Source organism: Pongo pygmaeus, chromosome 2 (genome assembly GCF_028885625.2).
Source record: "Pongo pygmaeus isolate AG05252 chromosome 2, NHGRI_mPonPyg2-v2.0_pri, whole genome shotgun sequence".
Taxonomy (NCBI): Eukaryota; Metazoa; Chordata; class Mammalia; order Primates; family Hominidae; genus Pongo; species Pongo pygmaeus.
The window spans coordinates 9,326,988-9,339,158 of NC_085930.1; the positions used below are offsets into that span (position 1 = coordinate 9,326,988).

Consider the following 12,171-nt stretch of genomic DNA (forward strand, 5'->3'; position numbering starts at 1 on the left):
GTGTTCTGTTCTTTGGCAAAATTACCAAAAATACAAACCTTACCTTAGGAATTTTCCAATTCCTTTTTGATCTCCCAATAGGTTGAAAAAATTTTCACTTCTTGATATTCTTTTAATTCTGAAGTAAAAAGACATGTTTATGAAATATAACTTAGTTGAATGTTTTTAAATTTTACAGTAAATGGTTGCAGTATTCTAAGGTTATGATGTTTTCCAGAAATACTTCATTAGTTTAAAGGTGCCTAGATTACATTATTATTGTATACTAACTTCCATAACAATGTATTTGTAAAATATCCCATATGTTCATATTATATGTATCCTCTATCTGTGTAAGGATTTTGATCAGTAAAGACAAAATTAATGAAGGTTTTGGTAGAATGTACAAGGCGTGTGTTTTTAGGACTCTCATTAAGGTACCCATTCTAATGATTGTGTGGGCCAATCTTCAGAAGGTGATTTGGCCGGGTGCGGTGGCTCATAGCTGTAATCCCAGCACTTTGGGAGGCTGAGGTCGATCACTTGAGGCCAGGAGTTCAAGACTAGCCTGCCAATATAGTGAAACCCTGTCTCTACTAAAAATACAAAAAATTAGCCAGGCATGGGGACGCATGCCAGTAATGCCAGTTACTGAGGAGGCTGGGGCCCGAGAATCGCTTGAACCCAGGTGGCTGCGGGGCAACAAAATGAAACTCAGTCTCAAAAAAAAAAAAAAAGATGATGATTTGATTTTCTATATATTCTAGAACAGTAAAGTATTTGCGTACTAGTCAGACCTTTTTTTAATCGACATAGAAAAATATCAAACTTCAGATCATAAACAGTAGTTGAAAGATAGTTCATTCATTTGTAATTTTTTTTTGTTTGCTTAAATCATAAGATGCATTGTATAATTACAATTTTTTTAAAGTACTGAATTTCCCCATTCCTCCGTTCGGCATAGGAATGCTTAAATATGAAGAAAACAACAATTCTTGGAAGGATAATTTAATTATATTACAGAACTAAGTTATGGAGGTATCGGCACAAAATACTATGTTCAGGTTCTTGGTAAAGTTCATGAGCTGAGCTGATGACAATATAGGTGTTCAATAGTTGTGCTACTTTTTTTCCTAAACTTAAGCCTAACCCTCACCCTAAGCCTATAGTGATGTGTTGATTAAATGACATGTAACACAGAGCAGCCTAAGTGGTATTTGAAATGAAACTGAGAAACTGTTTTTCTCCTTTAATCTTTCCTCTATGCATTTGTATGTTTTCTAGGTTTCAAAACACTAGAGGATAAAAATTCTTAAATTTTACAAAACAGATAAAGTATGATTTGTAATTTTTAAAAAACCATACATTTCCTGGAACTTCTTAGTTTAAATGTATATACTGTTATATATTAGCAATATCCTGGAATTATCATATAATGAAGGGCCTTCCTAGGCATCAAAACCCAATTATTAATAACACTTAGACTTAATATCCTTTAGTGAATTGTATGAACCAGAATTTCTAGTGTGCCTTCAATTCTATACATTATTTGACAAAATTAAGAATAGCCATTATGAAAACAGAGTGGATTTACCTAGCAAGCACGGGTTCCATATTTATATACAGTTGAAAAGCTGCATAAGAGTGGGCATTTTGGGTAATTTTTTTTAAAAAAAGAACACATGTGGATGAATGTTTTACTTCAAATGCCATTATTTTCTTTCAGATGTGCTGAATCTGATCTTTGATACAGTGTCAAATTTCCTAACCTGTAATGCAGGGCATTTTTTAATATTAAATGGAAAAATTGTGAATTAAAAACAAAATTAAACGTTATTTAATAAAATAAACCAGATACAAAATCTTGCCTTGTATTTACAGATAATTTTAATGGAATATTTCATGGTCTAACACAAATATGAGACCCAATGACACTAAATCTTTTACAGCCTTTGGCTTACCCTGTATAACAAAATCTGTTATTTAAAGTAGACTATAAAATACTTTATGGTAAGTCAACTTCCAAAGACACAAAGAAAATCCTCCATAAATTTAAAAGCTTATCTGAAATCCTTATTGGCAGAAGCTTAGGTTGGATATATGATTAATTGCATTGTCTTAGGTAGCTGAAATATATAATACTGGTTAGAGTGTGAAGGTTAAAAAAAATAGGTTTAGGTATTTTTGCTTCTGTTCCTACTCAACATTAGTAAACACACATAAGAGAATGTAAAATTACCTTTACAGAGTTTTAAAATTTTGGCAATCTCAAGCAAATTTCCCTAAGTCAGCAACATTTTTTTTTTACCCTTAGTCATCACTTTACAAGGTTCATATATTCCAAGGAATAACGATTAAATGTTGTACAAATAAGATAACATTTATTTTACTGATGATTAATTTTTAAAACTTCCACTTAGAAATTTACAAGGAAAATGGGCATCATCGAGGAAAACTAAAATGGATGGATGATGTATGCAGTTGAAAAAAAGGTATTCAAAATAATGTGTTAGGCATAAAGAAGTATGTTTTGTACCATCGTTTTAATGACCTGTCACTGGAAAAAAGAAAGTTCCATCTTTCAATGTCTGTTTTCAAGGTTAAGAAAATGTACTAAATGAATAGACAATTCAGTAATGTCCAACAGATAACTAAAATTCAAATTTTATTTTTCCATATTTATCAGACAATTTTCTTCTGACAAGACTTTACTGAAAGATGAAGTGCAAATGGGAACCCTGTAAAAATGTTTATAAGAGTTGTACATGACATATTTTAAGCGCTGCTAAGTACACATTGAATACTTTGTAAGTATATAGGCATATCAACATGCAAGTGTCATGTACCAAATATTACAATATGCATTTTGTTTTTTGAAAATGTTAATGATAAGAGTAGATTCAATAACTGTGTTTCTCTATTTTCTGTGCTTATATGGTTAATTTTGTTGGATCTTCTTTATAGCACAGAATTTATTTTTTATGCTGTCATAAATATACCCTTCCAAAAGTTATGAATTTCATGTCATATAAATAGCACATTTTATTTTTGAAGCTACATTACCGGGAACACCTGCGTTTCTGGATACCATTTACAGAGATAAGTCTTTAAATTATTTTTAACATGGCAGACTTGTTCTAATGTTGGTTATGTTGAAATGTTTATGATAAAAATGGAGCTTTCTTGAGGGAATATTTTTTGGTTGAATGAAAAGCTAAACAACAAATTCACAAATATTGATGTGAATGCAATATGAAGAAAACAGGTCAGTAATCTCAAATTCATAAATCCTTGGTTGATGACTTAACTGCGTCATTGAATCTACAATAAGTACAGTAGGTACAGTTAAATAAATTTGTAAAAAGATTAAAATTGTGTACATTTATAAGGAGAAAGAGTACTAGCTTTGAAAAATTTCTAGATTATTTTTCTTTCTATTTATGAGATTTATTCAATACATTAAAAACACAGAGAAAAGCAAAAAGGATAGAGATATAACAATTCAGTTTACATTTCATAGTTTTTTAACCAATTGGTGACCACTGCTTTCAAACATCAATATTTTATTGCGTATGATTTTCACTATCAGTAAATATAAAGAGAAAAGTGTCTACTAGCATCATGTACAGGAAAAAGCATTTGAAGAAAGAAAGCATTTGAGGTTTGACAGTACTGTTTGCAAGTGTAATGTTGCATTTCATACCGCACTTAAAATTCCATGTAGTTACTGCTGCTTTGACCCTGGATGTGGGAAAAGTGCTTAAGTGCTGAGCCCTGGTAGGTTTTTGTTTTGCCCCTGCAATCTTCAAATATCTTTTAACTTTTCTTCTTTTGAAATATACAGTATATTTCGTAGGGGAAAATAGCGGGGGTTTTTTTGTTTGTTTTGTTTTTGTTTTTTTTAACATCTTTTTCACATTTGGGCCCATTCTCTCCAAAATAATCATACATTTCTTGAGATATATATATAACTTGAGTTTCTTGAGTTATATATATATAACTTCTTGATATATACATATGCATATAAAATATGTGAAGATCAACCAAATATTATTGATAATATAACCACATAGCATAGAAACATCTTACTTTAAGCATATTTTAGAGATTCCCCATTATAATTTGAGATATTCATGTTTTTATTTTTTCCTACGGAAGAATCTGTCATTTCTTTTAGAATAACTAAATTACATCGTTGAAAAATTCTTACCATGTCTATGCAGACAAAATGAAGTGGGCATTTGTGGCAATACTGTGCATTATATGAGGATTATTTATTAATGAGGAGAAATTTGTAAAATACTTAAATTTGTCTCATACAGATAATACTACTTGGTAAAATAATTCATATACATGATTTTTACTTAAAACAGCACGAATTTATAAGAAATTGTTACATTTTAAAAATTAAATATCAGATTGGATCGCAAAGTGTTGCCATTTTAACTATTTTTAAAAATCAATACAATTATATTAACATTGAAATACTAAATAGGCATGAGAAGGATTATTCTTATAAAGTTATAATATTTTGCCTTTAGGAGAAGCTAATGATAGAAAAGGAAAAACAAATGCAGATTCATACACCATAGAATACACCGAAGAACTTGGCTTTTGAGATTTCCCAGGGGGTGGGGAGTGCACTGTTATAATAGTTCCATAAGAATGCTTCCTGGGATATCTGGTAAATAATTATTTCCTCTATTTATATTGAAGTATCATAGCCCATGTTAAAAGTGAGAGGTAGAAGGATTATTGTAAGTATGCATGGCAGAGAACTTACCAGCTATATCCAATAACTATTGCATTCAATATTAATAATCTCAATACATAAAAATGCTGATGATTTTAGAACCCATTCTTATATGTCGTCCCCTTTAACTCTCTTTATTATCTTGCTACTTTCAATCCATTGCCTTTGGAAGGGTATGAGTGCAAAGGGCTTGTTTGGGGGTAGAATAGAGAGAGAAAGGGAAAAAATGAATAGAAAAAGAAAAGATATTTAAAAATTCCCATTAAGATACAGTGACTTTAACTATTAAAACTACCCTATGTTCTTTCATTGAATACATTTGTACTTATAATAAAAGTGCTACAATCTATGAAAACACGCACACATTTCAAACAAAATTGAAGAATTCCCAATTCAATGAGATATGAATCAAAATTTAAAACTCAGGTTATTTCTTTCTCTGCAATAACACCAAAAACTAATCCAAATAAAAACGTTACTGTGTCACATTAATAAGAAAAACTTAACTTGTCCTTGAATTAGTTGTATTTTTAATGAATGCCTTAGTATGTGAGAGGTGAAGATTAGCAACCTCTTGGATCTTGCTGAAGAATTCTTTAAAATCCCTTTGCATTAAGTATCCAGCAATAGAACTGCAGATATTGCACTGAGTATATTTCAATATTGCCAGTGTATATTTCAAAACAAATTCTATTATCTACACTAAGATTTCCTCTTTCCCAATATTCAAAATGCATATTATAATTACATGGGTTTCCAACATCCATACACAGCAAGTACAAGATACTTACATGTACGTACACTGTAGTTACCTATATTTTGCATAGTTTTTAGTGTGTACTTTGTGCCACTTAATAAAAAGCATTACTCAACAGTAATTCTCATTGGGTGTTTCATTCATTTGGCTGTGATTACTGGTTATTTTTTGTTTTGTATTGTTTTATCAGAAATTACCATTTGCAAAGGGAAATAATATTGGGCAATTTTAGCGACTCTAAGTAATTAGCAATACCATGGGAAAGTTGCGGTAAGACATGAGGTTTTGCATTTTCTCCACAATTAAAAAGCATAATGTAAAATTTAATATTTGTTGTCCACTAAGTTATCTTGATGTCCAAAGAAAAACAAAAGGCATTTGAAATGTTCCCCTTGGTAACACTTTGCAATAAGTGGCACTAAATTACACGATAACTGCTATGTTACATGGAAGAGCCATCACTCTCAAACAGCTGCTATACATGTGCCTATATGGAATCTCAATGCTGTTACAATCATGAGTACATAATTACAAATGAGCCTGTACTTTTGATTGAGATATTTATATTTTTACAAAGAAATAAAAATAGACGAGGTGTTAGTTTCTTTGCCATATTTAGGAAAGTTAGTTTTCTTTCTCTATTTGTTATTTTAATTGTGGAGTTTCAATGAAAGATTAAGCATCTTGAATCAATATGAGATCATCCAGTTTCTAGATTAAACTCCAATATCAGGTTCCTTAAACTGCTTCTTGGATTCTCTGGTAAAAGAAAACAAGTTGAAATTTCTCTCTCTTTTTGATTTCTCTTTCTCTCTTATACACACACATACACACACACAAATATGCACACCATCAATACTCTGCTCATGCGCTCTGTCTTTAATCTTGCACTCACAAACATTTCTTTTTCCTCCTACTTTTGATAATAATCCTATCTAGAACACACAAAAATGGAAAATAAAAAAGAAAAGAAAAATGCTGCTTAGACTTGATTTTGATGGAGGACAATCAATTTACACTGTAAACAGTACACTGGCAGAGAATAGCTACTTTTGGTAAAGAATAATGCTCCATATTCTACTAAGGGTGTGTGTGTGTGCACACTGCTTCCATTGAGTTCCCTACCTACTGTGCTCACTTAGAAAAGACAGAAATTGACTCTATGTGCACACAAGTGTGCACGTTCCGGACAATGAAATTGACATCATTCTCATTTAGAAATATTACGTCATTATTTTCTGATTTGTTGGAATAGAAATGAGCATAATTTTTACAATTTATTTTTTGTTTGGTTGAAAATTAAATAATGTTTAAAGGTATGAAAATATAACTTCATTGATATTATTTTCTCCAGTTCAGAACGTGGCGTCTCATTTAAATCAAACTATATTTAACAGGCAAACATTTAATTAGATCCCACAAATTATAATATACCAGCATTTATAACTAGTATAATAATCTAGTTGTTTTAGCTAACTGGTTTTATAAGAGTTCTAATGAGATTTTATATTACTCTGAAGGGTTAAAAGAGTCAAAAATCATGAAATGCAACCGATTTTGGATTTCTAATTTTACAGTGCTATAAATAACGATTGAGTTATTTAGGCAACAATTTAGTTGTTGGAGCCAAGTAGAATATAGATGAAATGAAGAGGGATGTAAATACGGCATCGATGAAGAGTAGCAATTTTGTAAGTGCATCCTGAAATTAGGCTTTAAATAGTAATTGATGATGCAGTTCATACAACTTACTTCTGTAATAAGAACCTTTCCATTTTGTACTAACAGGATGAATTTTGCTTTGTGGAGTCTTTCTAAAGATTATGCATTGAAAGATATGAACAGTTTATAAACCTATTCTAGTTTCAATGTGTCTAGTAGCACCTACCTGATTCTCTCAAACTACCATACTATATTAACATATTATTGCATTTTTCCACAGATGGTATGGAGTGAACTGTAAAAACAAGCATGCAATCACATTAATGCAGACTTATTTCCTTAAAATGTCATACTGTATATGATTTATTATGTTAACACTCAACCACATCATATTATTTATGTTCTGTATATTCTGAAAAAGTGCTGCTTGACTGACATCGTCCTTTTTCTTTTATAAGAAATCAACAAGATAAATGCTTCAACAATCAAAAAAAACTTGAAAATTCTAACATTTTCCTTAAAAGATTTATACTTTTTTGATAAATAATCAAAGATACAGCACCCTTGTCTTTCATTTGATATTAATACATGATGTTGTACTCAACCATTCTTATTCCCCAAAAATATATTCCACAATACTATTTTTAAAACCATAGGCCATCATGCGTCAGACATCACAAGTATAGCTACCATATTGTCATATTTGTTTCCTTCTTAAAGGTGCAATGCTTGTAAATGGGATTTTTTTAAAATCTAACTGGAGTTTTATTCTTTAGCATATAATAAATTTAATGAGAACTAATCTAACAATATTTTATTTTACTAGAAGAAATAATAAGACTTTAGATTAACTGTGTCATATTTAAGAATACAGCATTTCTTAATGGTTAAATACACCAAAATCTTAAAATAATCCAGAGAAAGAGACTTTCACTTTGGAGTTAAAAGCATGGCAGAAATTCTCTATCACTCACTGTTTCATCAGTTTGTACCTCACAAAATGCATAGACAGGAATTTAATATAAAGAATTAGTTCATTTACACAGAAAACATATCTTAAACACTTCTTTTTGGCAAACCAACATAGGTAAGCAGCTCTGGAACTGCAAAATGAAAATTTGTAAATTTTTAGCAAACTAAAATTTATTTTTAGGTTATTATTCAACTGTGGTTGTAATTTAAAACCTGAGGCTGTGCACTGGTTGTTAGCTTAAAATTACCTTTCCTTATAACATTGTGCTTCCATTGTATAACAAATAAAAATTAACAAGAACTAGAAAAATTTGTTGTTGAACAGTGCTAGGACATACAGACAAAAATACTAATACATGTTATCTACTTATAATATTGGTTTAAGTAATATCTAAAGGGATATAATGGACGTTAGAAAATGCTTACTTATGACTGAATTACATACAGCCAAAAAAGTTAAATATGTATCAAATAATGTTTAATTGGATTTATTATATGCACTATATACAGATACTAAAATGTCTGAAAATTGTGCCCTATGGATACTTCAATATTGTTTAGGCAGGTGAATCTTTATGAAGCAAATAAATTATAGAATCAAATTAGAGAAATGAGTTAAATCTTTGTGATTCCAAAAGCAGTAAATCATTTGGAATAATTAATTAGTAAATGAAGCTACAATATCCTAATAGTAAGATCTATATAATTATAGAAGATACCATGTCATGATTGCAATTCGTACACATGGCTCCTGTATCAAATACTATATTTCAATAGCAAATCGATACAGCTTTACCAGTATAATCTCCAACATTCCAAAAACTACACTATAGTGTTTTTTTTTAATTTTATGTTTTCTAGGACATATGTTTCCAAAGCATGTTGTCTTTGAAGACAGACATGTAGAAAACATTAATTGTAAACCTCTAACCTCCACTTATTCTTAAGTACATTACGTCCTTCCCTAATCCTGTTACTTGTGAAAGCTGTCCAATGGCAAACTGATAAGGTCTATGACTTAAAGGGGAAAAAATGGGGGAAAACCTCTGCATACATTTTTTAATGTATAAAAACCACTCAATATCATGATCCAAGGAGATGATTAACATTGTTAAGGCTGTATATTCAAGCACTGTATGTTAAAAGAGCAATGGTGTGAAATTTAGGCAGTAAGAAATGTCCTGCATTATGGATGGTACAGTAATTAAAGAATGATGCTTTCAACAGCTGATTGTTGGTATACACTGGCTACTGATAGCAGTACAGTATGGGAGTTAATAAGGGTAGCAGACGATGGAAGAAATGAATTCTGAAAGATGATAGCCAGTTTTCTCCAGCATTCAGCCTGGTAGTAAAACTCAGAATCTTGGCCTGCATCTTAAATGAAATACTCTTTTTTCTCTTCAGCATTGACTTGGCTGCCTTCAGCATTGATAATGGCTGTATCAGCATCTGGTGCATCTTCAGCTCCTTTAGCTTCATTTGTTAAATACGTTCCTGCGTATATTGGAAGAAAAATATGTCAGCTCTGTGAGACTGGTAAAATACCCAGCATTAAAGCTACATTATTTAGGAAGAAACTTTTGCCAGATTTTTGAGACCTAATACGCTCCCGATTGACTCTTCTAAAGTTGCACTCTTGCCTTACAGTTTTCAGATATGGCTTGATTTACTACAGGCAAGAGCCAAACTGAAATGGGTAATAAGTAACTGTGACTTCTTTAATGATGGATAAAATCAATGTGAACCTTATAGCTTTAGCAAACAGGGTCTTTTTTTTTTTTTTTTTTTTTTTTTTTTTTTTTTTTTTTGAGACGGAGTCTCGCTCTGTCGCCCAGGCTGGAGTGCAAGTGCAGTGGTGCGATCTCGGCTCACTGCAAGCTCCGCCTCCCGGGTTCAAGCAATTCTCCTGCCTCAGCCTCCCGAGTAGCTGGGACTACATTTTGTTAAGATCTTAAAAGTGGTCATGTCAAACTTGTCACTGTTTATTTTGGTAAACTTCTTTAAAAGTAGGTTATAGCAATAAAGTGGTACCTGGCCCGTTGCACAATATTTATTTTCCTCACTAAATATGGCTACACAGATGTTCACAAACTGACAAACAAAAACATCAACCAAATAGTTATAGTTGGATTTCAGTTCCAGATATAAATTACAAACTTTCTTCCATATTTTTTCTATTTTTCTGAGCCAGTGGCTTACTTTATGACATCTGGCCATTGGCTAAACATTATTTTGCTAAGCCAATCCAACTTTAAATTTAAGTAAAATAATTAAGAATTCGCTGAAATAATTTAGCATTTCTCTCTATCTCCCTATTCTATGCACACATACAGAAACATATATGCACTGATATCATATTTTATAATGAAGTTAGTCTAGAATATTTTGCCAACATTGAGTACTCTGACTAAATATAACATACCTTTATGCCTTGCCAGATATCGACCAAGCAGAAAGATAGAACACAGCGTGACAAATACAACTACAGCCACTATTCCTCCTATGAGAGCATGGTCAGGGCCATTCTGGCCAGCCAAAGCATTAGGATCTGGAAAAGACAAGAAAATATTGTTCTAGTTAATGTGTTATTTAGTCATAGAATACATAACTGCATTAGAATGAGTTATTTTGAAAATTAACACAATTTCTATTAAATAATACATTAATGTGTGTTACACCAGTCATCCTGTGAACAAATATTATAATATACAAGGTATCCGGGGATATAACATTTGATATATGAATCACTATTGCCTTTGAGCTTACATTTTAAGGAAAAGATTGGATAAGCAAATATACTTATACAATTTTGTATAGCTATAGGCCTTTCCTTCCTCCTCACCTCCATCTGAAAATGTGTGTGTATGCCTGTATATTTCTTTGGTGTGAGTAACACAACTATACTGTTATCTAGTTAAAATAATGTCAGGAGAAAGCCTGGGGCCGAAAATGATAATTTGAAATTTATCATTATGTAAATGTTATTTACAGCTATGGAAATTGACTAATTCACCCATTGGTGTCTAGATGGAGAAAAGAAGAGGTCTGAGAACTGACCACTGGAAACTTCCATGTTTAAAATTCAGGAAGAGGAAGAACTTCCAGTTGTGCACACTAAAAAGGAGATAACATTCAGATAGGAAGCAATATTGGAGAAAACACTACTTGATCAAAGGGAAGCATGTATTTTGGCGGGAAAGCAGGGGTTGAGACTGTTAAATGCTGTTGATAGAAAGAGGAAGATAAATACTCAGCATCAAGATTTAGATGCCGGTGGAACTTGTGATTCTAGAGAAAGTGATTGGAAAGAGATAAATTAATAATATACTTTTATGTTCTGCGTTTACTAGGATTTTACAGGCAAGAGATCAGCCCAGAAAAGGATGGCCAGTTTTCAAGAAGAAATGAAAAGGTCATTTTAATGATCGTCATTCTAACTGGTGTGAGATGATGTCTCATTGTGGTTTTGATTTGCATTTCTCTGATGGCCAGTGATGATGAGCATTTTTTCATTGTGGAAGACAGTGTGGCGATTCCTCAGGGATCTAGAACTAGAAATACCATTTGACCCAGCCATCCCATTACTGGGTATATACCCAAAGGAATATAAATCATGCTGCTATAAAGACACGTGCACACATATGTTTATTGCGGCACTACTCACAATAGCAAAGACTTGGAACCAACCCAAATGTCCAACAATGATAGACTGGATTAAGAAAATGTGGCACATATACACCATGGAATACTATGCAGTCATAAAAAAAAGATGAGTCCATGTCCTTTGTAGTGACATGGATGAAGATGGAAACCATCATTCTCAGCAAACTATCACAAGGACAAAAGGCCAAACACCGCATGTTCTCACTCATAGGTGAGAAGTGAACAATGAGAACACATGGGCACAGGAAGGGGAACATCACACACCAGGGCCTGTTGTGGGGTGGGGGGAGGGGGGAGGGATAGCATTAGGAGATATACCTAATGTAAATGACGAGTTAATGGGGGCAGCACACCAACATGGCCCGTGTATACATATGTAACA

The 12,171-nt window shown here is 32.1% G+C and overlaps 1 protein-coding gene across 1 annotated transcript in view; it reads right to left on the reverse strand.

Annotated features, from left to right (window-relative positions):
* Positions 1–1,859: 1,859 nt before the first annotated feature.
* Positions 1,860–12,171, reverse strand: part of CADM2 (cell adhesion molecule 2) — a 579,278-nt gene continuing 568,966 nt past the window's right edge. Inside the window, exons 10-11 of the mRNA XM_054482108.2 lie at positions 10,549–10,674; positions 1,860–9,620 (exon numbers count right to left, since the gene is read on the reverse strand). Coding sequence (XP_054338083.1) covers positions 9,502–9,620; positions 10,549–10,674 — 245 coding nt within the window. The 3' untranslated portion in view covers positions 1,860–9,501. The remainder of the gene's footprint in view (positions 9,621–10,548; positions 10,675–12,171) is intronic.